At 57.0% G+C, this 23,700-nt stretch overlaps 3 protein-coding genes, 1 long non-coding RNA gene and 1 other non-coding gene across 13 annotated transcripts in view; 3 read left to right on the forward strand and 2 right to left on the reverse strand.

Annotated features, from left to right (window-relative positions):
- PTPN6 (protein tyrosine phosphatase non-receptor type 6) overlaps positions 1–11,156 on the forward strand; it is a 16,814-nt gene extending 5,658 nt beyond the window's left edge. The window contains exons 1-16 of one of the 5 annotated variants that reach the window (XM_032254657.1): positions 346–1,125; positions 1,214–1,336; positions 1,515–1,780; positions 4,307–4,496; positions 4,652–4,768; positions 4,872–4,985; positions 5,161–5,257; positions 5,652–5,731; positions 5,927–6,076; positions 7,259–7,390; positions 7,532–7,686; positions 9,791–9,858; positions 9,949–10,100; positions 10,197–10,288; positions 10,656–10,766; positions 10,958–11,156. In XM_032254657.1, the coding sequence (XP_032110548.1) occupies positions 4,323–4,496; positions 4,652–4,768; positions 4,872–4,985; positions 5,161–5,257; positions 5,652–5,731; positions 5,927–6,076; positions 7,259–7,390; positions 7,532–7,686; positions 9,791–9,858; positions 9,949–10,100; positions 10,197–10,288; positions 10,656–10,766; positions 10,958–11,042 (1,527 nt within the window). In that variant the 5' untranslated portion in view covers positions 346–1,125; positions 1,214–1,336; positions 1,515–1,780; positions 4,307–4,322 and the 3' untranslated portion in view covers positions 11,043–11,156. Of the gene's footprint in view, positions 1–345; positions 1,126–1,213; positions 1,337–1,514; positions 1,781–4,306; positions 4,497–4,651; positions 4,769–4,871; positions 4,986–5,160; positions 5,258–5,651; positions 5,732–5,926; positions 6,077–7,258; positions 7,391–7,531; positions 7,687–9,790; positions 9,859–9,948; positions 10,101–10,196; positions 10,289–10,655; positions 10,788–10,957 lie in introns of those variants that run through there. The other 4 variants (XM_032254656.1, XM_032254654.1, XM_032254655.1 and 1 more) reach the window with 4 other exon arrangements.
- A 1,816-nt stretch (positions 11,157–12,972) lies between these two features.
- Positions 12,973–15,049, forward strand: LOC116534324. The gene is made up of 2 exons (XR_004261665.1): positions 12,973–13,086; positions 13,940–15,049. It is a non-coding gene; the product is annotated as an uncharacterized LOC116534324 (long non-coding RNA).
- On the reverse strand, positions 15,022–20,333 carry PHB2 (prohibitin 2). 3 transcript variants are annotated; one of them, XR_004261664.1, is made up of 10 exons: positions 20,035–20,333; positions 19,805–19,889; positions 19,106–19,185; positions 18,279–18,463; positions 17,594–17,723; positions 17,378–17,481; positions 16,873–16,950; positions 16,087–16,163; positions 15,576–15,831; positions 15,022–15,376 (listed from the first exon to the last, which is right to left on the reverse strand). XR_004261664.1 is itself a non-coding variant. In XM_032254660.1 (10 exons), the coding sequence occupies exons 1-10, from the start codon at positions 20,159–20,161 to the stop codon at positions 15,349–15,351; spliced, it is 900 nt and encodes a 299-aa protein (XP_032110551.1). In that variant the 5' UTR covers positions 20,162–20,333; the 3' UTR covers positions 15,022–15,348. The 3 variants fall into 3 exon arrangements, 2 of the variants coding, with proteins under 2 accessions (XP_032110551.1, XP_032110552.1); XM_032254660.1 differs by having other exon boundaries at positions 15,576–15,581; XM_032254661.1 differs by having other exon boundaries at positions 15,022–15,831.
- On the reverse strand, positions 17,039–17,308 carry LOC116534359. Its single transcript, XR_004261682.1, has one exon. It is a non-coding gene; the product is annotated as a small nucleolar RNA U89 (small nucleolar RNA).
- On the forward strand, positions 20,051–23,683 carry EMG1 (EMG1 N1-specific pseudouridine methyltransferase). 3 transcript variants are annotated; one of them, XM_032254662.1, is made up of 6 exons: positions 20,051–20,709; positions 22,072–22,173; positions 22,266–22,407; positions 22,803–22,861; positions 22,940–23,089; positions 23,402–23,683. In XM_032254662.1, the coding sequence occupies exons 1-6, from the start codon at positions 20,542–20,544 to the stop codon at positions 23,513–23,515; spliced, it is 735 nt and encodes a 244-aa protein (XP_032110553.1). In that variant the 5' UTR covers positions 20,051–20,541; the 3' UTR covers positions 23,516–23,683. The 3 variants fall into 3 exon arrangements, with proteins under 3 accessions (XP_032110553.1, XP_032110554.1, XP_032110555.1); XM_032254664.1 differs by having other exon boundaries at positions 20,684–20,770; positions 23,402–23,682; XM_032254663.1 differs by lacking the exon at positions 22,940–23,089 and having other exon boundaries at positions 20,455–20,709; positions 23,402–23,674.
- The last annotated feature ends 17 nt before the right edge of the window (positions 23,684–23,700 follow it).

Consider the following 23,700-nt stretch of genomic DNA (forward strand, 5'->3'; position numbering starts at 1 on the left):
GTTTAGGGCCTCTCAGGTCAGCCAGCCCTGAGAAAATCAGCCATGGTGAGGACCTTGGCCCCCAGACCCCAGTCCCCAGCCCCCAGGAGACAGGCCCCCTGGTCAGAGTCCTGGGGCGGGGCAGAGACCTAGGGACAAGAATTAGAAAGGACCCAAGTTTGACAGGGCTGCTCAGGGTCATTTTGCCCATGCCTCTGCCACAGTGGCATGGACAAATCGCATATGTTGCTTACAGGAGGGCACCCTTCTCTCTTGCAAGCGTTGACAAGGTCTTAACTATTAATCTCCCGCTCTCATGGCAGCCCCTTTGGACAAGGAGGCTCTTAGTCTCTGCTCTTTAAAGCCCTGAGGACTGGTGTATAGGAGTTAAAAGCATCGGCTTTGGAACCGGACTGCCTGGGTTTGAATCCTGGCACTGCAGCTGACTCGCTGATGGACTCAGGGAATGCCTTGAACTCCCTGGGCCTCAGGTTCCTTGTCTGTCAAATGAGGATAGAGAGAGCCCCTGTTTCGTAGGGCTGTGGTGAGAAACCAGTCAGACGAGGCATGTGAACGCCATTACAGCACAGCGCCCAGCATCCAGCAGGACTCACTCGATGACAGCCGTCACCACCATCATTGTTACTAGTGTGGGCCAGGGAGGGCCGTGTAAGAGCAGCAGGTGGAGAAGGAGGAGGTGCTGTGTGACCCTGCAGGTTCACATGCGTGAAGTATGATCTGGGCCTTTAGTATGCAAGGCACATATGTGTCCTTACTGCATGCGGTGTCACATACGTGCAGGACCATGCTCCTGCGCCTTTGATTGCAGACGTGTGGGAAGTGGGCCCTGTCCCCACCCCCAGTGCCACCATACTCTGCTTCTCTTCCCTTGCCCTACTCTAAAACGAGAAGTACAAGTGAGTTCCCCCAAGGGGTCGGCCGCGCCTCTTCCGGTCCCCGCCCTGCCGGCTGCCCTAGGCCAGTGGAGTGGCAGCTCCAGAACTGGGACCACCGGGGCCGGTGAGGCAGCTTGGCACTGGGAGCCACGTTTGAGGCTTAGTCCACGAGTCCTCTGCCTGCCCAGACTAGCTGTGTCGCCTCATTCCCTGCGCCCCCTCCCTCTCCGGAAGCCCCCAGGATGGTGAGGTAAGGGCCTGCCGCCCTCAGTAGGCAGGAGGCAAGGGTGCCCGGTGCCCACGGGACCCCACCTCACTGCCCTGCCTGGGCCACTCAGGTGGTTTCACCGAGACCTCAGTGGGCTGGATGCAGAGACCCTGCTCAAGGGCCGAGGTGTCCATGGCAGCTTCCTGGCTCGGCCCAGTCGCAAGAACCAGGGTGACTTCTCGCTCTCTGTCAGGTAGGTGGCCCTCCCCAGTGTTTGGCCGCTCTCTCGTGCAGTCCAGGCCCTGAACCACATATTCCTGGTTCCCCACGGCAGTGCCAACTCCCCACCCCCTCGCCTGGTCTGTGCCCTCGCCCCCTGCGCTCCCCGTCCCTGTCTGTGCCCACCCATGCCCATGTGTGCCCCCACCCAGGACCTCCGCCGATCCCTGCCCTCCTGCCTCTACTCCTGCACCTACTGGCCTCACCGCCTGGTGCCCTGCAGGGTGGGGGATCAGGTGACCCATATTCGGATCCAGAACTCAGGGGATTTCTACGACCTGTATGGAGGGGAGAAGTTTGCCACGCTGACGGAGCTGGTGGAGTACTACACTCAGCAGCAGGGCGTCCTGCAGGATCGCGACGGCACCATCATCCACCTCAAGTACCCGCTGAACTGCTCCGACCCCACTAGTGAGAGGTGAGGGCTTCACACCCTGCCTCTCCCAAGCTGGGGCAAGCCGGCTCCCACCCCCAATGGCCCAGGAGGCAGGGAGCCTGGCACCCAGCACCGCTGCCCTCCCTCCCCTTCCCTGCTCGCACCAGCTGGGGCTCTCAGCTTCCTTCCCCCTGCAGCCTGCTGTCTCAGAGCTGAACCTACCACCCTTTCTACCTAACCCCAAGGAAGCCAGAGAAGGCTGCCTTGCCCTACTCCAGCGGCCCTGGCCACTGCAACCCAGGTCCCACTGGAGACAGGGGGGCTATCGCTGGCGGCTGGCATGTCGTGCAGGCCAGCTCTGTTGTTAGAAAGTTCTTCCTCCTGTGGAAGTGAGAGTGCCCTCCTCCGTCTTCCCCTCACCCATGGCCAGCACGCATTAGGAGTTGTCACTAGGGATGAGGATGGGGACGAACGCTTGCCAGGACACTTGACGCCTTATCTCAGCCACCCAGGGGCCGGGGAGCGTTCACATGTGGAAAGGGGCTCACACTGCCCTGAGCGCAAACACTCCAGGCATTTCCTTCCTGTCCCCTCTGCTCAAAGGTGTGGTCCCCAGAGCTGGGCTGGCCACTGCCCCTGTGAGCTCCCAAAGGCATGAGCAGGGGCCGGGGGGCTCTGAAATCTCCTCAGGACACCCTGGCTCCTTTCAACGCCAGATCCTCTTAGAGTAAAGGGCAGTGGAATAACACAAGGGGGTTTTCACATGGACCCCTGGGGCTGAGCCTACCTGCCCTTGCCCTGCGCTCACGGATGGGTTGTTGAAGTGATTGGGAACCTTGCTTCTGCCAGCTTTCAGCCTTTCTGGGATTCGGGCCTCCAAACTGCCATCAGTATCTTTGGTGAAGTCGCTGACTGAAACTTAGAGCGGAATGAGGTTGCGGAATTGCCCTGTGGCCCGCCTGGAGACCTCCTTTCCCTGGTCAGCTTCCTTCACGGCCTTCCTCCTGTCCCTGAGCCTCACGTGGCTGGCTCCGTGTCTGTCCCCTGCCCTTCCTCTTCCCCGCCACAACACTCGGGGGCCTCTGAAGCTCCTGTCCTTTCTCCTTGCCTCAAGCCAGGAGGAAGAGGATGGGCTGACCAGTGCCTAGAGGGGAAGAGAGGAGCAGGGCCCCAGGAGGCCCCCACAGAGGAGGCTGAGACCCGGGTTCAAAGAGAAGGGAGAAGAGAGACAAGGAAGGGAGGGCAGTGCTGGGGCGGGAGGTTAACAGGTTAAGACCAGGGAAGCCACCGTGGAGGCCCTTTTGGGTAACCCATCCCAGGAGCCAGTGTCACCCCTGAGCCTGGGAGCGTGAGAGGCTCTTTCTCCCAGGTTCTGCCTTGTCCCCTGCCTTGTCTGTGGCGCCTCCTTCTCTTCGGGAATTTGCATCTGTCCCTCAGTGGCTCTGTGCTTCCTGTGGTCAGCCTGACATTTGCATGGAGACTTCCTCATCCTGGGGCCTAAGGGAAGGGGCTCAGCCCCCTCCCCGCTGTCTGGGGTCCTAGCCTGTCCCTAAGTTGTAGGCTGAAGCAGCCCAGTAAGATCTGGAGGTTCGGGGGTGGGGTCTGTTGGCTGGAGTGACCTCTGGGCAGGGGTGAGATGGGTCGGGACAGACTGGTCCTTCCCCCCATCCCTGCGGTTGGAAAATTTGCCCCCCCCCCGGCCCCTGGGCTGAGGAAACCTCACAACCTCACTTCTCACTCTCTCCCCAGAAGGAGTTTTGTGTTTTTTCCATCACGTGGTTTCCTGTGGGGCTGGGCATTGTGGGGCTACTGTTTCCTCCTGGGAAAGGGGTGTGCTTTGGGGAAAGGGCTTAGTTCTGCTTTCTGCCCCGACAGCCCCTTTGAATCCCTTTGAACCCCTTTGAACCCTGGGCTCCCCTTCAGTGACATCATCCAGGGCACCCCCAGAGCCCCCACACCACTTTTTCCCCAGTGGGGTTGTCTTCCCTGCCTCCCTGGGGGAGCGCACCCTGTCCGCCTTCCTTGTGACTTGTGTCTCTGTCCGTCTCCCGCCTGTGATGTGGCCTCGATCTGCGTTTCTTTGTCTCAGGTGTCTGCCTGGCACAGCCCTATGCATCATGGAGACTCTTCCTTAGTTTCTCTCCTTTAAGTATTTTGAATATTGACAGGCTTTCTGCCTTTCAGAGGTGGGCTCTGGGTTCAAAGCCTGGTTAGAACTCTGGAGGCCAGGACAGCTTAAGCCTGGGAGGCCAAGGCTGAAGGGGGCTGTGACCGCACCACTGCATCTGGCCTGGGCAGCAGGGCTCTGGAGTCAGTCAAGGGCCCTAGGCCAGTGCGCAACAGCTCAGCCTGAGTTTCCTCCTCTATAAAACGGGGATAATACCATACCTACCTCTCAGCTTGCTTGGGAGACAGTAATGGACCTAAATATGGTGGTGGATTTGGAAGCATCTAGGACAGTGCCTGGCGCCCAGTAGGTACTGGGTTTCCTGCCCCTCTGTGAATGTCTCTGCTCAGCACCTTCCCCTGTGGCCTGGGTCTCACCTGCCCTGACGCTGCCTCCTCTAGGTGGTACCATGGCCACATGTCTGGAGGGCAGGCAGAGACACTGCTTCAGGCCAAGGGCGAACCTTGGACGTTTCTTGTGCGTGAGAGCCTCAGCCAGCCTGGAGACTTTGTGCTGTCCGTGCTCAGTGACCAGCCCAAGGCTGGCCCAGGCTCCCCGCTCAGGGTCACCCACATCAAGGTCATGTGTGAGGTAAGGCAGCCAGGCGGTGGGGGAGCCTCTGCTGAGGCTGCCGTCTGTGCCCACAGTGTGGGCGGTGGGGAGGATCTGCCTGGGCTTGAATTCAAGGCTGGGGCCCAGGGAGGGAGACTGGGGCCCTGCAAGTGGCCTTATTTGGCACCCCCCAGGGTGGACGCTACACAGTGGGTGGTTCAGAGACCTTTGATAGCCTCACGGACCTGGTGGAGCATTTCAAGAAGACGGGAATTGAGGAGGCTTCAGGCGCCTTCGTCTACCTGCGGCAGGTGAGGGGTGGGCCCAGCTGCCTTCTCCCTTCCCCTGAGCCGCCCCCAGACATGAGCTTCGGGGATCTCTGAGTTGCTGACTTCTCCCCATCCCCCACCCCAGCCGTACTACGCCACGAGGGTGAATGCGGCCGACATTGAGAACCGAGTCTTGGAGCTGAACAAGAAGCAGGAGTCCGAGGACACAGCCAAGGCTGGCTTCTGGGAGGAGTTTGAGGTGCTCGGTGGGGACCTGCAGGACTGGGGCAGTTGAGGCCGTGGCAGGCAGCATGGGGCCGAGGAGGGATACTTCCCCCTCCTCGCTCGCCTCTGCTCCTGACCCACCCCGCGTGAGCTCCCCTGATGGATGCCATCTCTGGGAGCTGATGCTCATTTCCCCGCCCACATTTCAGAGTCTGCAGAAGCAGGAGGTGAAGAACTTGCACCAGCGCCTGGAAGGGCAGCGGCCAGAGAACAAGGGCAAGAACCGCTATAAGAACATTCTCCCCTGTGAGCACCCAGGCCGCCCCCTTCACCCAGGAGACCGCCCCTGCCCCAGCCGCCTCCCCTCATCTGACAGGTCTCCACTGTCCACTCCAGTGGGGCCCCTCTCCCCACACCCCCCAACAGAGCCTCCCCTTTCTCCAAAAGGCCTCTTCTCCTCCCAGAGGGGCCTCCCACCACCAGCAGGCAGGTTCCCCTGCTCCCAACCTCCTTCTCTGGACCCCCCCTCCCTCCCTCCATGCAGATGATCCCCCAGCCCTGCTGCCCGCAGTCCCCCCAAGCCTCCCCCACAAGCTTCTGAGATCAGAACGGCCCGTTAGCTCAGGAGGGTGGTCTGCCCCAGGTGTGGGGAGTCCCTGGCTGACCCAGCCTGTGTCGCCTCCTCTCCACACACTCCCAGTTGACCACAGCCGAGTGATCCTGCAGGGACGTGACAGTAGCATCCCTGGGTCTGACTACATCAATGCAAACTACATCAAGGTCAGTGGTGTGGGTCCTGTGGGAGGAGAGGCCGGGCCCTGGGAATTCCCTGTCTGGTGAGGACCCCAGATCCAGAGACACCTGGGCAGAGCTGGAGCTGGCTTCCTGCACGGTTGGAGGTGGCAGGGATCCAGGGCCCGTGCCGGGCCGAGGAGCTCACTGTCTTGGGGTGCATCTCTCTACGCTTGCGTGCAGAACCAGCTGCTAGGCCCTGATGAGAACACTAAGACCTATATCGCCAGCCAGGGCTGTCTGGAGGCCACGGTCAACGACTTCTGGCAGATGGCATGGCAGGAGAACACCCGTGTCATCGTCATGACCACCCGAGAGGTGGAGAAAGGCCGGGTAGGGCACCCCGTCCCCCCCACATCCCTCCCCAGTGCGTGTGGTCACACCATTAAGTCAAAGAACCGTCAGATGCCAGGGCGAAAAGGGATCTCGGGGGTGAGGGTCCGGCCCTTGTTGGGAAACTGAGGCAAAGTCTCAACTGCACAATGCGACCCCCCAGTCCCTGCATCCATCCCTGGGTTCTCCTGAGCTCCAGACCCAGGTTTTAGGCTGTCCTCCTTCCTCCTGCCCCTTCCCCACCTGTCTGCACCCAGGCCCCTCCTGTCCTCCCTGCCCCTTACCCTGAGGGACCCCCTGCACAGCACCCTCTGTGCTGCCATCGAAGTGATCCCATCGGTGACGCAAACTGAGTCAAGTTCCTTCCTCTCTGAAATCCCTTCCATGGCTCCTGGTCACCTTTGGAATAAAGTCGAACTGTAAGGCCTGGCATTGAAGGCCTGGGGGCTTCCCTCTGACCCCCACGATTCCCTTTAGGGCTCACCACCCCCGCAGCCCCGGCTCTTTCAGGTTCCCAGCCTCCCTCTACACAAGCTGCCTTTGTGCTAGGAAATGACTCTCTCTCCACACCATCGCTGCCTGGCAGATGCCTTGTTTTGAAGACACAGCCCAAGCGCTACCTGCCCCCTCTGTAAATCTATGTCTCGTTTCCTCCATGGCTGAGAGGGAGAATTGGCCTCTTTCTCAACCACGCTCCTCAGTGCGTGTCTCCCCTGGTCACCTGTCTCTGTGAACGACTCGAGGCACAGGGCACAGACGGGGCCTTATTTGTGTCTGTGACTGTAGCCCGGTTTGCACAGCTTCAGGAACCACGCCTGCCCCGGTGACGTTTGTTTTTATTTTTTTATTTTTATTTTTTAAAATGGGGTTTCACCATGATGGCCAGGCTGGTCTTGAACTCCTGACCTCAGGTGATCCACCCACCTCAGCCTCCCAAAGTGCTAGGATTACAGGCGTGAGCCACTGCGCCCGGCTCGACGTTTGTTGAATGTCAAATGGACGTCCTGGTAAAGTGCTGGCCAGGCCCCACCACCTGTTGGTGGCTGCTCCAAGAGGAGAGCCCAGGTCTCCTGCGTCTCAGCCAGCTCATCTGTCCATCTGACGAACGTTTGGGCCACTGCCCTGGGATGGGCCATGGTGCCCTGCTCTGTGCCTCATCCCCACCTGACGCTCTCTTTCCAGAATAAATGTGTCCCCTACTGGCCTGAGGTGGGCACTCAGCGCGTTTATGGGCCCTACTCTGTGACCAACTGCGGGGAGCACGACACGCCCGAATACAAACTCCGTAGCTTACAGGTCTCCCCACTGGACAATGTGAGCAGCCCCCGCTCCCTGCCCCGCTCCGGGAGTCCCTTGCTGGACTTGCTCTCCTGTCTGCTTGGGTGGTTGGGTGGGGTGAGGCAGGTGGGGTGTTCCGAGGGAGCGGGGGGCATTGACCCTATGTCCTTGGCTCAGGGGGACCTGGTTCGGGAGATCTGGCACTACCAGTACCTGAGCTGGCCTGACCATGGGGTCCCCAGTGAGCCCGGGGGCGTCCTCAGCTTCCTGGACCAGATCAACCAGCGGCAGGAGAGTCTGCCCCACGCGGGCCCTATCATCGTGCACTGCAGGTGAGAACGAGGGTCCTGCTGGCAGCAGTGATCGCCGAGGAGTAAACGCTGCTCAGTGCTGTGAGCTGTTAGAAGCAACATACACGTTAGCACACACGTTTATTGCCTTCCGCTCACACCCGGCTTCCTCTGGGTCCCCTCATGGCTCCAGACCCCGGGGTGGAACGTGGCTGGAACCAGCCCCACTTTGGCCATCTGCCCGTGGGTGTCTTCCTCAGAGCCTTCCCCAGATGTCCCATCTCGCCCAACCCAAATACCGAGGAGGAACCCGGGACCCAGCTGCTGGCCAGGCCCCAGCTAGTCAGGGTGAGGTCGGGCTAGGCCCGGGTCCCGGCTGCCCTGCTGTCTCTCGAGGTCCCACTCTGCTGGTATCTTCTCACCTCCCAGGAATATCCATCGGGCCTGTGCTCCCCATTCCTCCTTTTTCCATCTGTAGCCCCAGGGTTTAGGCTTCTTCCTGACTCCACCTTCTCTTCCCCTTTCCCTGGCGGTTCCCCATCCTGGCCCCCAGGGCTGTATGGGAATAGGGGTACACACAGCTCCTCTATCTACCCTTGTGTCTGTGATCAGGAGACCCCTGTAAGGTGCAGAGGTGGGGCTGCGAGGAGCAGAGGTCCCACCGATGAGCCCACCATGCCGGCCTGGCCTAAGTGGAAGAGAGGCAGGGGGTGCAGGGCCCCTCCGCTCACCAGCTGTGTGATCTTGGATAAATTGCTTAACTTTTCTGACCCTCAGCTTCCTCATCTGTAAAGCCAGGATCTCAGGGTTGTCGTGAGGCCCTATCGCTGTGGCTGGAATTCCATCAGCCCTCAAACACTGGCACTGCTACTGGTTTATACTCATGCCAGGCAGAGAATGGGGCAAACAGGAACCTGCCTTGCCCGGCCCCTTCAGGCCTCCGTGGACCCCAGGCCTTTGATGGCCTCTGGCTTCCTCCTCTTCCCCCCAGCAGCTGTTTGTCCATGAGACAGGGCCAGTTGGCTGAATCTAGAGCTGCCCCTGATGGGCTGTCTCGGGTCCGCAGCTCTGTCCTCTGCTCTCTCAGGGACAGGTCTATCCCCGAGAGCTACCCTCCTGCTCACCCGCCGCACGTACATTCACACACTTCTTGAAAGCCCCATGGCCTTTATTTAGACGTTACAGGAAGGAAGTGGGTGAAGGGGGTTATTTTTGACAATCTGGGTTTGAAATTAGACAGTGCGACTCAGGGCACCAGCCTGATGGGCCCAGCTGAGGGTGGGCCTGGGGTCTCCCTGGGGTCTGCTTGCCCAGGGGTGGGAAGGAGAGAAACTTCCTACCGCACTGCTCCCCCGACTCCCCGACCCGGCGCCCCTGCACCCTGTCTCTGGGCTGCCCTTTCCCAGCTGTCAGTGTCTGAAGAAAAAGGGAAGTAAACCCCTGCAGAGAGAAGCTCCATAACTTTTTTTTTTTTTGAGACAGAGTCTCACTCTTGGTGCCCAGGCTGGAGTGCAGTGGCGTGATCTCTGCCCACTGCAACCTCTGCCTTCCAGGTTCAAGTGATTCTCCTGCCTCAGCCTCCTGAGTAACTGGGACTACAGGTGCATGCCACCACGCCCAGCTAATTTTTGTATTTTCAGTAGAGATGAGGTTTCACCATGTTGGTCAGGCTGGTCTCGAACTCCTGACCTCTTGATCTATCTGCCTTGGCCTCCCAAAGTGCTGGGATTACCAGTGTGAGCCACCGCACCCAGCTGGAGCTCCCTAACTCTTGAAGGGAGAGGCGGGGAGGGCTCAGGGTGCCCGGGAGCCAGCAGGACAGTGGTGGGATTTGGGGGTCCCATGTCTTTCGGGGAGGGGGCAGCTGCTCACCAGGAGTGAGGATTCGGTGCAGGGAGTGGGAGGAGGGAAGGATGGTGGCATCTGGGAAGCTGGCATCAGCACCGCAGAGCCAGAAGTGGAGCGTGCCCATGCAGAGTCGGGCAAATCTTCATTGTCACTTGCCCAGTGACACTGGGCACATTTCCTTCTGTTACTGGAGGCTCAGGCTGCTCCTGCAGTGCCCGGGGGTGGAGCTGAACACTGGTCACCTCCCTTCCCAGGAAGGGTTTGACTGGCTTCTGATGGCCCCCCCGTCTCTCCTCAGCGCGGGCATTGGCCGCACAGGTACCATCATTGTCATCGACATGCTCATGGAGAACATCTCCACCAAAGGTGAGGGGCCCTGGGGGCTTGGGGGCAGGGGTGAGCAGCCCCTCGGTGTCTACCGGTGCCTGGGCCTGAGGTATGACTGCCCCCACCCAGGCCTGGACTGTGACATTGACATCCAGAAGACCATCCAGATGGTGCGGGCTCAGCGCTCGGGCATGGTGCAGACGGAGGCGCAGTACAAGTTCATCTACGTGGCCATCGCCCAGTTCATTGAAACCACCAAGAAGAAGCTGGAGGTCTTGCAGGTGCGTGCAGAGCAGGGCCTGGGGGGCTGCAGCGGGGGATGGATACCACCTGGCCCTGCTGGGACCACCACCCTCCTACTATCCCTCTGCCCACAGTCGCAGAAGGGCCAGGAGTCGGAGTACGGGAACATCACCTACCCCCCAGCCATGAAGAACGCCCATGCCAAGGCCTCCCGCACCTCATCCAAGTGAGTGGCCCTGACTGCCACCTCCCGGCATCTACCCCTTTGTCCTGCCCAGCCCGATCCTCGATTTCTGGAGAGGACGTGTTGCAGCTGGGGGGACCTGGCTTCAAGTTCAAGCTTGGTTCTCACCCCTTCTGTTCATAAGCATTTCCAGAGTGCCCACCGCGTGTGGGCCTGTGCTAGATAGCAGCAGTGCACTTGTGTATGAGATGTAGCCTCTGACCTCAAAGAACTTGGAGTCTAGCGCAGGGACAGTGGCTGGGCCACCTGTGAGATGGGGCAGCCAGTGGGGGCTGCCACTGCCAGGTCCCCCGTGCTGTCTCCTGACCTGTGCCCCCCGCCTGTGCTTGCCCCCTGCACCCTGCTGCAGACACAAGGAGGATGTGTATGAGAACCTGCACGGGAAGAACAAGCGGGAGGAGAAAGTGAAGAAGCAGCGGTCAGCAGACAAGGAGAAGAGCAAGGGTTCCCTCAAGAGGAAGTGAGCAGGCGCCGTGCTCAGGTGGCCGTGGTGCAACTCTTCTCCCTGGCTGTCCTCCCTGCGCTGCCCCACTGCCTTCCCTGGGTGCATGGGGTGGCTGCAGCCTCACTCTGCCCTTCCCAGCTGCCCCAGACCTTGTTCCCCTCCAGGTTCCAGTCACCCTCTCACTCCCTAACTCCTTCTCTTGGCAGCCTCAGCCCAGACCCTGCGGAAGCCTCCCACAGTGGACAGACCCACAACCTGAACCTAGGAGCACCCCATTCTGTTGTAATTTAAATGGCTGCATCCGTCACACCTCTCCCTGATCCTGTACATAGCCCAGCCAGGCCCCAGTCAGGCCAGCCCTTCTCCTCTTGTAAATAAAGGCCTGGGATTGTGTGTCGCCTCTAACCGAGCGCTTTGCTTGCCCAGTGAGTGGGCTCCGCCTCCCGTCAGATGGCCGTGGGTCCGGACTCCGCCGCACACGTGGGAGGGTGACTGTGGACGAAGCTCCCAGTTTCCTTCTTTAAAATGGAGGGCGATCATAATAGGGTGGTTGTGAAAAGCACAAGATGATGGCTGGTGATAAGACGGGCACAGTGACTCATCACACGCTTGCCATGTGCCCAGGCACGGAGAGGCTACACACGTTAGATCAGTCTAGGCACTTCTGTCATTCTCATTTTACGGTGCAGGAAACTGAGGCACAGAGAGACTAAGTAACTTGGTCGCTTGCCCAAGGTCACAGGACTACGCAGCAGTGAAGCTGGGATTTGAACCCAGGCCTTCTGAGCCCAGAGCCCATACTCCTTACCCTGGAGTTGCAGCTGCCGCCCTCAGGGCCCCCATCACACTCCCCTGATGCTGACTTCCAGATCCGAACTAAGAAGAGTAGTTAGCCAGAAGCACAGACCTGAGGCAAGCCCCACTGCGTCCCCTCAGGGGGAACGGGGACGGGGACAGGCTCTCGGTGTACCCAGCTCCTCCCCGCACCCAGGCGGCGGCTGCCCATCCGGGGCAGAGTTTGAAGAGCTGGCAGACTTGAAGATTGCTTTGTTTGCTGGTCCCCTGTTCCTCCCCCCGTGCTGTGTCGGGAGTGGGGTTTCTCCTTCATTTGAAACACTCATGTCCTGGGGAGTGGAGCCGGTGCGAGTCATCCCTCAGGAAGGGCTGGCACCCACTCCTGGAAAGGCTGAGGCCGCACAGGTCCGGAAGCCCAGAGGCTGGGCAAGCATTATTCAGCAAATCCTTCTTAGAGAGCCCCTGGCACCACCGCCATTCACAGTCCCCTGGCCTCCTGGAACTTAGGGGGCTGGTCAGGGAGACGGATTCACACACCGATCACCTGCATCAAATAATTGCAGGCCGGTATTAAGAAGGAAGCAAACAAAGACCGAGAGAGAGAGAACAGCTAGGGACTGAGCAACACAATAGCTCCCTGGGGCTGTGGCCCTGGGGCGTGGGTGGGGCAATCACCTGTCGGGCTCAGGGCCCCTCTCCCAGCAACGCCCTTTCCATCCCAGCTGCACAAAGGCAAGTCCCACCTCCTCTAACCGCCCTTGGGCTACCTGCCCTTGGGGTGGGACTTGGACTCCAGTGAGGCTGTGCTGTGAGGTGGGTCCGGGAGCAGTTTGGTCGGGAGAGGAGCGAGATCATTCCCTCTGCAGGCCCCCACCGAGGGGCAGGGCTGAGGCTCCGGCCGGCTGGGGTCTCTGGATAGCGGTGGGTACCTCCACACTAGGGGCACCCTGCTGGGACCCACCTGCCCTTCACAGGCCTGGTGGGGCCTCCTCCCGCCCCTGTCCCTCACGGGATCCTAGCACAGGCTGGGCACTGCGGCAGCAGTCCCACTCCTGCCCGGCTGACCCCTCGCTGACCTCAAGGATCTCTCTGGTCTTCCAGCTCCGCTGTGGGCAGGGTCTGAGGTCGCAGAGAAGGGAGCTAGGCCTGAAGGCAGCAGATGCCATGGGGAGGGGACCTGAGGACAGCCCCTCCCTTTGTTCCTCTGGAGATAGGGGTGAGAATAGGCAGGTAGGAAAAAAGAGGCTCTGGGAGAGGGTGGGAGGCCTATTGGGGTGGCGAGGCCTTAGAGGAGGTGCCTGTGACTGATGCTGGGAGGGAAGGGGTTAAGGCGGTGGGGGGGCAGCCTATGGCAGGAGGACACACCTGTGCGCAGGGCGGCGGGCGGGGCCCAGGTAAGGAGCCTGCGCTGCTGGGCAGGCGGAGAAGGAAGGAGGAAGAGAGGAGGCCGGGGCGGGCTCTAGGCCGTTGAATCTGGGGCCTCAAAGCCCCTTCGTCTCCCTGGCACCCACCCTCTGGGGGCAGGCGGGCCCGGTGACAGGTAAAGGCCACCAGGGGAGGGGTCCTGGGCTGAGCTAGGGACTGCAGAGGGTGGATGAGGGTGGGTGAGTCAGTGCGTGCTGCGGGTAGGGGCAGACTTCGGGGGTGGAGGAAGGTGGCTTGGGGCGGGGGGCGCCGATGGTTGAGGGGCTGCAGAAGGCCTGCTTGGGCCGCAGCCTGGGCCTAGCGACCAGCGACCCAGGGTGGAGCTGGTGGCGGGCAGCAGGCTCACCCGGAAGTGTCCCCAGGGACTCGGGTGGTGGGGGGGATGGGAGCCAGGGATCTGCAGCTTCTCCGCAGGGGACCTGGGCCTGAAGCTTCCTGACCCAAGGTGGGCAGGCTGGGTGGGGGCCCTCGTCTTACCCAGCAGTGTTTGGGTGCGGTTGGGAGTCTCTAATACTGCCGGGTAATGATGGAGGCCCCTGTCCCTGTGTCAGCGACATCCACCGAGTCAGGTGCCCCGGCCTTAGCTGGCTGCAGCCCCCTCCCCACTTCCCACGCCCCTCAGAAGCCCCTTGTCTGGAGCTGAGAGTGCGGCACCAGGGGTGGCTCTCGTTGGCTGGCTGCCACTCAGGGACACAATGGGCCCCGGCCCCTCCTCCCACCCAGTGCGATTTGTCACCTAGTGGATCCACAGTCGACCTTGAGCTTGGGATTGGCTCGCCCCTCTCGGGAGACCTCACCTGGCCTGTGGCCAGGGTCCCTGCAGCAGCTGGAGCATTCTCGCCGTAGTTCTCCATTGGCCGGCCCTGGGTCCATCTTCCAGTACAGTGTTGGATGGTCTAATTGCAAAGCTCCTAACACTGTCTGGTAAAGATGGCCCCCGGGTCGGTTCTTTCGGCAGTGACTTTCAGGGAGCCCTGAAGACCATGGAGGCCTACTGACCAACGACCTCTGACCTTTACCCCTCCGGAGGGGGGACGGATCACTAGGCAAAGGGGAACAATGGGAAGGAGACAAAATGGCTGCCTCTACAGCTGCAGCAAGGTTTGGAAACACAGGTTCCGCAGGTACCTCCATTGACTGCCCGCCTTGGGAACATGAAATAAATAAAGTGTGACTAGGAACATGAGGAAGGTTGATCCAGGTCACTCGACCCGTCTTTTGTCCTCTTGTTGATCTCGGCCGCACAGTAACTCAGGACTGGGGCTGCCATATCTGCTTCGTCTTTCATGAAACTCAACCCTAAGCAGAGGAAAACATCCTAAAAATCGAGGCAGATTAACTCAGTCCTTAATTTAGTTCAGATCCACCTGCTGCCCTATCGGCATTTGGTAGTTCCTGCACATACTTTGCCCCCAGGTTTTGTCTTAGAGTTCTAAACTTTCCTTGTCTCCCCGTAGGGAAGGGAAGTGGGCAGTAGTGGGAGACTCAGGTATAAACGGTGACTTTGTTTCTCTGGTGCTTGAGATTCAGGAAGGGCTGTCTTGGGAAGAAGTGTCCGCTTATCTGTGGACTCAACAGGCACCTGTTCTGTTGGCCCCAGAGCTGAGGGAGTGACAAGCCCACCTCCACAGAGCTCTGCTAGCCAAGCAGCTCCTCACGCCTGGGGACATAAATGGAGTCTGGTGGCCTACATCAGGCCATGCGATCCACTGGGCTTCTAGGCACAGAAGCCCCTCCACAGACACAGGCAGGCTGCCAGAGCCACATGGAACTCTGCTACCAAGGAAGCAGCTCCTGTTGGGGTCATCAGATTTTTAATGTGGCTCAGCAAAGCCACAGCTGCTCCAGCCCTAAAAAAATGGGCGATGTGAGAGAAATGGAAGGTGGGGTGAAGAGCGCAGCTGGGCCTCTAGACCCCAGGCCCTGCTTCCCCTTAGCTGCCCCAGCCAGAGTCTTTTGCGCCCTCTGCTGGCAGACACAAAGACAGCCCCAGCCATGCCTATGTAACTGCGCATGCGTGCTGCTCATGAACATGTGAAGCCTTGACTTGAGCTTAAGTAATAAAAATTTATTGAGAATTCCTGGGTTGGTGGTTATCTCCTCCCAGCCTTGAGGGAGGGAACAACACTGTAGGAAATCACTGAGAAATCACACTGTCCCAACATCCCCGGCCGACACAGGGAGGAGGAAAGTAATTTCCCAGAAAAGGGGCTGGTCTTCAGTCTTCCTTAATCCAAGAGGGGTTTGGGGGACGGGTGCGGGGGACCATCGCATGATACTGGGGTGGGATAGGGCTGTGCTGGACCCCAGGCTGGCTCCTCAAAAACAGGAGAAGCAGATCCACTTCCTCTGGGGATGGAGTTCTCGGTGACTAGGCTCATTTCTTACCCTTGATAAGGCTGTCACTGTAGGAAAGACAGATGATGACATTATTAGGGGACATAAATGTGAGAGGCAGGACGCTAGGCCATTCCCTCCACGACCCTCCTGCCCCACTGAGGGTTTGTCTGTGGGGAGGTGGGAAAGGCAGTGGGGTAGAAAGCAGGTGTTGGGAGAAGGTGGCCTGCAGGACCCCACAGGAACAAGGATGCAGCAACAACTTACCTTCCTCTGTGGTGCCAGATCACCAGATGAACAGGAAACAGAGAAGAGAAATGCACATGTTAATTGACAGCTTCAGGCCCCACACAGCTTTGAACCCTCCTTTGCTCCCAGGAGAAAAGACAAACAGGGCTGGCGGCCAGGAATCTCGGGCTCATGAAACGAGGCGGCGGGTTCTCATGGCCACTGCTATTTTTCGTCTCCTTCCCTAACATCCCTCCATGCACCTGAGCAGTTTTAGGGCTCTTGAGTAAGAAAACTGAGTACCATCTTTCATCACTTCTCGGTTAGGTAAAAACTTTACAATTAAAGTGCTTCTTATGTGAATAATCCCGTTTGATCTCATAAACTCAATCCTATGAGATGCAAGAGAAAAACTGCCAACCACCTCCTTTTCTAATTTTGGTTCAGTCTCTCAGGGCCATATGAACAGCTGTAGCAGGCTCCAGAGCCCAAGCAACCACTCAAGTCCCACGTTCCTTGTGACGCCCCACTGTGTGGTCGCATCTCTCACCGGGTGAAACTTTCATCCTGTAGATTCAGCACAAGGTTGTCAGCAGTGAGATAGATGCGATTCTGTGATGTGGCGATCTACATGGTGGGAAATAAGACAGATGCTTACATTAAGCAAAGGCCTCAATTCCGGCCTCTGCAATTCAGTAGCCACTTAATGGAACACATGTGGGCTGGGGCAGGGATACAGCAATGAGTAAGACATGGTTTCTGCTCTTATTCAGGGATCCAGAGCAGTGAGCAGCTGCTATGATCATTAGCACCATAAAAGGGGCAAGAACAAAAGGTTAGGGAGCCCAGAGGAATCGTTCTTGATGAGGGGAAAAGATGCAGAGAAGCCAATTTTTTTTTTTTTTTTTTTTTTTTTTTAAAGACAGTCTTGCCCTGTCGCTGAGGCTGGAGTACAGTGGCACCATCTCAGCTCACTACAACCTCTGCCTCCCAGGTTCAAGTGATTCTCCTGCCACAGCCTCCTGAGTAGCTAGCTGGGATTACAGCTGCATGCCACCACGCCTGGCTCATTTTTTTTTGCGTACTTCTAGTAGAGATGGGGTTTCACCATGTTGGCCAGGGAGGTCTTGTACTCCTGACCTCAGGTGATCTGCCGGCCTTGGCCTCCCAAAGTGCTGGGATTACAGGCATAAGCCACGGCACCCGGCCAGAGAAGCCAATCTGAGTAGAAACCCGAATAAGCAAGATTCGAATTCCCTCACTTCAATGTGCCTTAACTGAAAGCACTTTCTCTCACAAGGCAGCCCCATCAGAGATGCCGGGCTGACACACTCACCGTCTTGGAGATATTCTGGGCCGCCCGGATCTTGCGAAGTTTGATGTAGCCAGGGTTCTTGCTCAGAGCTTCTCCAAGGTGAGTAGAGTTAAGGTTCACACAAGGGCAGGCCTCAATCCCTGGCCCCATCCTTACCACACTCCCTTGCTGCAGTCCTCCTCTGGGCTGTCAGATCCAAGGTTGCGCTCAGGTGACTTGTGCCCAGCCCTACCTTGGACCCCACCTGTGGGCCTCCCTGTAGGCTGCTGCCAGGAACTGGGGGCAGCAGCAGAAATGAAGGCAAGGCCAGCAATGCTATTGATCTGGCCTTACAGTGGGGAGTCAGGCCTCGGCTACCCCCACCAAGATTTCAGATCTCGTCTACAGTCCCCACCGCTAAGAAGGAGCCAAGGGCTGGAGGGCACGGAGTCGCATTCGCCTTAGTCTCATCAGCCTGCCCATGAAAGAGGATGGAGAACGCAGGTGCCCTATGGGCTGGGCTGAGATCTCTCCAGCAGAAAGATATCATCTTGGCAGCCTCGGCCTCACCCTCGGCCTGCACGATCTTCTGCCGCTGTTCCTGCTTCGCTTTTTCTACCAAGAACTGGGCCCGCTGGGCCTCCTGCTGGGCTGTGGTGGGAGAGAGTCAGGTAGACCCAGTCCTGGCTCAGGAGCCCCCTTCATGGAGTCTTTCCTCCTCCTGCACCTCGGAAGCCCTCGCCCCACTGCTCTTGTGACTCACCGACTTGTTTGGCTTCTACAGCAGCTGTGTACTCTCGGCTAAAGCTCAGCTCTGTGATGGCTACATCATCCAGGATGAGGCTGAAATCCTTGGCCCTCTCTGTCAGCTCCCGGCGGATCAGCAGGGATACCTGGTGGGAAGCGTGAGGAGGGAAAGGGCAGGGTGGTTTGAGGGGGCTGGAGAACTGAAAGGAAGGTTGTGTTGTGTGATCTGAACACCAGGTCCCCTGAGCATGGCAGAACACTCATCAACCCTTCCTCAGTGCCTTACCACAACATCTGAGTTGGAAGGGACTTGATTCAATCTTTTCATGCAACAAATGAGACACCTTAGAGAGATGACAGGACTGCTCCAGCTCACAGTGACCCCTAATCCTTCACTCTCCCCAATACAATACGAATTGCATTAGCTTCCTGTTGGGCAAACCTGTAACATAAGACTCTCTGCTGAAAGAGAGGCAGGAAAAGCCAAGACTTGGCCATTTCCCTCCATGCTTCCTAACACCGAGTGCTACAGAGTTCTAACGCTGGCTCTCCTTATTTCACAGTGGCAATTAGCATGGCTTTTAGGTGGAAATGGCAGTAGGGTGACAATCCTTTTCTACTAAGCTGCCTCTCCTAATTCCCAATACCCTGGACCTAGGAGGGAAAGGCTGACACCATGCAGACAGTGGTGGAAGTCAGACCTGGGCACGCTGGGTGATCAGCTGTGAGGCATTGAACTTGGCCACCACACTCTTGAGCACCTCGTTGACAATGGATGGCAACACTCGTTCCTCGTAGTCTAGCCCTAGGCGCTGGTACATGCTAGGAAGCTCCTGAGCATTGGGTCGAGACAGCACACGCAGGGAGATATTCACCATCTGCAGGTCTGAGATTGAGGTCAGCAGTGGCTGGTCAAGGCCAAACACCCTTTCCCAAGCACTCTCTCCTCCATGTGCCTCCCTCTATGCCCTGTGCAATGATGTACAGCCTGGCACCACCCTAGGGGGAGGAGAGTTCATCAGGTTGACAAGGAAGATGTGACACAGCACAGGTGAAATGCATCTTCACCTACTGTGAATCCTTGAACTGCAACCCCATCACTAGCAGAGCTGACCCCTCTTTTCCCCTCTGTACTCTGTGCAACCTCTAAAGTGGGTGCTTTCATGCGGTACCATAATCATGTTTCCTCTAAGGATTTGGGGGACAAGAGTGTGTTCTAAGAATCTTTTATTCCCAGCGCCCAGTCTAGTAAATGAATAAGTGACCCGCACTAGGTATAGTACAAAGAAGTACATCCGTGAGCTACCTAATTCAGTGGGTGTGTGTGTGTGTGTGTGTGTGTGGGAAGGAGGAAGAGGTCTGGGGAACTCAAAGCACAGCTTCTACGTATGGTCTAGAAGGAGAACAGGTGAACTAGTCAAGAGTGGAGACAAACTTCTCCAGAACAGAGTGTACTAGTGGATGTAACAGCAGATATAATTCTTTGATCATCCCACCTGCCATGTGATTACCAAGTGCTCTGACCTACCTTTGGAGCCTGTGGGGGAGGAGATTTTTCGAGGTCTGGCCCGAATGTCATAGATAATGGGGTACTGGAACCAGGGGATCCTGGAGGAGGCAGGAATAGGTATTAAGAGGCCGCAGTGGCTCACGCCTGTAATCCCAGCACTTTGGGAGGCCGAGGCGGGCAGATCATTTGAGGTCAGGAGTTCGAGACCAGCTTGACCCACGCAGTGAAACCCCATCTCTACTAAAATACAAAAATTAGCCGGGCGTGATGGTGGGCACCTGTAATCCCACCTACTCGTGAGGCTGAGGCAGGAGAGTCACTTGAACCCAGGAGGTGGAGGCTGCAGTGAGCAGAGATCGCGCTACTGCACTCCAGCCTGGGCGATGGAGCAAGACTCCCTCTCAAGTGGAGGGAGTGGTGGGGGGGGGAGAAAAAAAAAAAGAGACCGCAGTTTCACTAGCTTTGCCCAGTTTTCCCTCACCACGTGCTTTTTGGCCTGCTCCTCCCCATGACCACAGACAAGAAGAGATTCTCTTGTCCCTCTGGAAAGCAACAGTTTATGTACTGCTGGAGGCTCGCGCAGCGCCCACTGTCCTGGGAGCGGGGATGAGGAGGGAAAAGAGCAGCGCTGAATCCTGTTGCACGTCCGACTATAGCCACTGCTGGGTCGGCGTCAAAGGTGAAAGGTCAGGGTCAGTCAGCTCTGGCCGCCATTACCTGAAGTGAAGGCCCTCGGCCAGGATAGTGTCCTGCTGCACTCCACCGATCCGATTGAAGAAGATGGCTCTGTGCCCGCCTTCCACTGTGGGGAGAGGGGAGGTGATCAGGCCAGGCCGCTGCTCAGAGTAAGTGCTAGACTCCGGTGGGGCGCGGGGACCGGGTAAGACACGGCAAGGGGTTTGCGGGAGGGACTAGAAGGGTCCGGCGAGCGGGCGGAGGTTGCTCACCGGTGAACACGGATTCGCGGACACCATAGGCCACGGCGCCAGCCCCCAGCAGCAGCTTCAGCGCGGTGCCCATGCCCCGCGGCCCGGCGGGCAGCCGTCCCGCCAAGTCCTTCAAGTTCTGGGCCATGTCTAATCTTGAGGCTGGCGGCACCAGAAGTGAGAAGGGGGTGCCGGCCCGCCTCTACCCGACTCCAGCTTAGGTACTGCACCCTTCACACGAGGGCTCGGACCCGTAATGCTGGTGAAAGAAAGGGCACCGGAAGTGCGCTCCCTTCGAAATCCTCCCCCAGAGCCCACTACGGACCCGAACTTCGCGCACAGGAATCGCGCATCCGGAAGTCCCGCCCCTTTCTGGAAGGCTGCCCTCCCAGGGAGGGCAGCGCAAGACCGCAAGTCTTCGCCATTTCCAAGCCCACTTTCAAAATGGCAGCCGGAAGGAAATTTGTGATTAAAAGCCGCGGGGTTCTCCTTTACGAGTGCTAGCGCAACTTCCGGTCTGGTTGCAAGATGGCCGCGCCCAGTGGTGGATTCAAGCCTCGTGAACGAAGCGGTGGGGAGCAGGCAGAGGACTGGGATGCTGTGGCCCCCAAGCGGCCCCGAGTCGGGGCAGGAAACAAGATCGGAGGCCGTAGGCTTATTGTGGTGCTGGAAGGGGCCAGTCTGGAGACAGTCAAGGTAGTTTGGGGAAGGAAGTGGAGAACTAGCAAATCGCTGGTTGGGACTCCGTGGAATGAGGGTGCGGGACTCAGAGTGGATGGAGAAAGCAGAAAGGGGTGAAAAATGCTTTTGGAGAAAGGTGCGTTGGTTGGCTGTCTGTTGATTTGATATCCTGCGATGGTAGTACTCGTTTTCTTTCTTTTTTTTTGAGACGGAATCTCGCTCTGTCGCCTAGGATGGAGTGGAGTGGCGCGATATCGGTTAACTGCAACCTCCACCTCCTGGATTCAAGCGATTCTCCTGCCTTAGCCTCCTGAGTAGCTGGGAGTATAGGCGCATGCCAGCATCACGCCAGGCTAATATTTTTGTATTTTTTTTTAGTAGAGACGGGGTTTCACTATGTTAGCCACTCTGGTCTCGGTCTTCTGATCTCGTCATCTGTCCGCCTTGGCCTCCCAAAAGTGCTGGGATTACAGGCGTGAGCCACTGCACCCAGGCTTTTTTTTTTTTTTTGAGGCAGAGTCTTGCTCTGTCACCCAGGCTGGATTGCAGTCGTGCGGTCTCCTCCGTCTCCTGGGCTCAAGCCATCCTTCTACCTCAGCCTCCCAAGTAGCTGAGACTACTGGCGTGTGCCACCATGCCCAGCTAGTTTTTGTATTTGTTAGTATAGACGGGGTTTCACCATGTTGCCCAGGCTGGGCTTGAACTCCTGACCTTAAGTGATCTGCCTGCCTCAGCCTCCTAAAGTGCTGGTATTACAGGTGTGAGCCACCATGTCCCACCCTCATGCCAATCTTAAAACTGGGAGTAACCCCTCTTCATTTTACTTCCGAGAGTTTTTTTTTTTTTTTTATTAAATTGCCTCCTGCATCATTAGAATTTTCACACTTCTTCCTGTTCAGATTTGCAGCTCTTCACTTAGTGCGTGTTTGATGTAAGCAAACTGAGGGTAGTGACTATATTTTGGACAGTACATACATACTGCTTCTGTGATAAACACAGCATTCAGCCTTGCTCACTAACTACTAACTCCTGCTTGGTTCCAGGATGTCTCATTAGCTTTGCCTAACAGCCACAGGTTTTAAAAGTAAATCCAGTGTATTGGTAGATAATGTGAAGTCACAGGTTGTGCCCTTCCTCCTGTTTCCCTCTAAGACCATTTACTGGGGAGTGCAAATATAGCTGCACAGTAATCTCCTGAAGGACTTGCTGGGCCCCACCTCCAGTGTTTCTGGTTTAGTAGATCTAGAGTGGGCCTGAGAATTTGCCTAACAAGTTTCCGGGTGCAACTGCTGCTGGTGGTTTGGGTACCACACTTCAAGAATCACAGGGCCAGGTAACAGAAGCTTATGCTGTTCTTTGGTCATGTTCCCTGTTCAGGTAGGGAAGACATATGAGCTACTCAACTGTGACAAGCACAAGTCTATATTGTTGAAGAATGGACGGGACCCTGGGGAAGTGCGGCCAGACATAGCCCACCAGGTAACTCCAGGGACAACGCTCACAACTGTTTGAGTCTCTGTATGGAAGGGTCTCTTCAGCCTTAACCATGCCTTGGTTTCTGCTTTGGTCAGAGCTTGCTGATGCTGATGGATAGTCCCCTGAACCGAGCTGGCTTGCTGCAGGTTTATATCCACACACAGAAGAATGTTCTGATTGAAGTGAACCCCCAGACCCGAATTCCCAGAACCTTTGATCGCTTTTGTGGCCTCATGGGTAAGAAGCCTTAGAACAAAGTTCAGAATGAACTTGGAGGTAGGGAAGGAGGGAGGAATAGGAAAAGGGAGAACTAAATGTGGGATTTTTTTTAAGGGAGGAGATGGGAGGACATGATTAATACTAGGACAAGGACTCCTATTATTTTTGTTTGTGGAAACTCCACTCTCCTGTTCTTGCAGTAGCTTCCCTGCTGAGTGAAAATGGGAGTCTGAACCTATCATTGTACAGCTAGCCATATGCTTGGCAGCTGTTTGTTCCTGCCATTTCAGGAGTCCAGTCTGGATATAAAGCACACAGGGAACCCATCTTACCTATGGGGTTTTCCTTGTTCGATGACTGGACGGAAGGACTGTGGTCTCCATCTAGCTCTGAATGCTTTTTCCCCTTTCTAGTTCAGCTTTTACACAAGCTCAGTGTTCGAGCCGCTGATGGCCCCCAGAAGCTTTTGAAGGTGAGGTATTGAAATCTACTAGTTCAAGGTTGGTTCTGGGAATGTTTCTGAGGCTGACTTTTCTCTTTTTTACTTTAGGTAATTAAGAATCCAGTATCAGATCACTTTCCAGTTGGATGTATGAAAGTTGGCACTTCTTTTTCCATCCCGGTTGTCAGTGATGTGCGTGAGCTAGTGCCCAGCAGTGATCCTATCGTTTTTGTGGTGGGGGCCTTTGCCCATGGTAAGGTAAGGTCTGGGCCCAACCCTGAGATTCTTGGTAGAGCTGAACTTAAGAATTGCCAGAGCAATAGGCATTTTAACAGTGCTTACAATGAGCTAGAAGACACATGACAGTTCCGTACCCTGCCCCAGGATGCATCCAGAGGACTGCTGCCATATTTTTGATAGTCACAGTTAGGACCTTCTTCATCCTTTGTAGGAATTTGATATTACACAGCACAGCTGAAACATTAGGTTAGCCGTAGTTTTCCTGCCCCAAGGAAGGGTTGAACAGCTGCTGAGTGACAGAGTTGGCTGACAAAACTGTTCTCTCCTTAGGTCAGCGTGGAGTATACAGAGAAGATGGTGTCCATCAGCAACTATCCTCTTTCTGCTGCCCTCACCTGTGCAAAACTTACCACAGCCTTTGAGGAAGTATGGGGGGTCATTTGACAGTAGTAGAACCTGTTCTGAAACCAGAAACTGTTGATGTCACATCCTTGGCCCCTGGTCTGAGCTGACTGCTGGAAGATGATCTTTCTGCACTGAGACTGTGGAGTTTGGGGAGCCAAGGCTGTACATTTGCTATTTGTTTATCCTATGAATACTGCTCTTGCAAACCTTGTTGTTTCGGGGGG

This window comes from Sapajus apella, unplaced genomic scaffold (genome assembly GCF_009761245.1).
Source record: "Sapajus apella isolate SASKATOON/1434 unplaced genomic scaffold, GSC_monkey_1.0 scaffold86, whole genome shotgun sequence".
In the NCBI taxonomy this organism is placed as follows: Eukaryota; Metazoa; Chordata; class Mammalia; order Primates; family Cebidae; genus Sapajus; species Sapajus apella.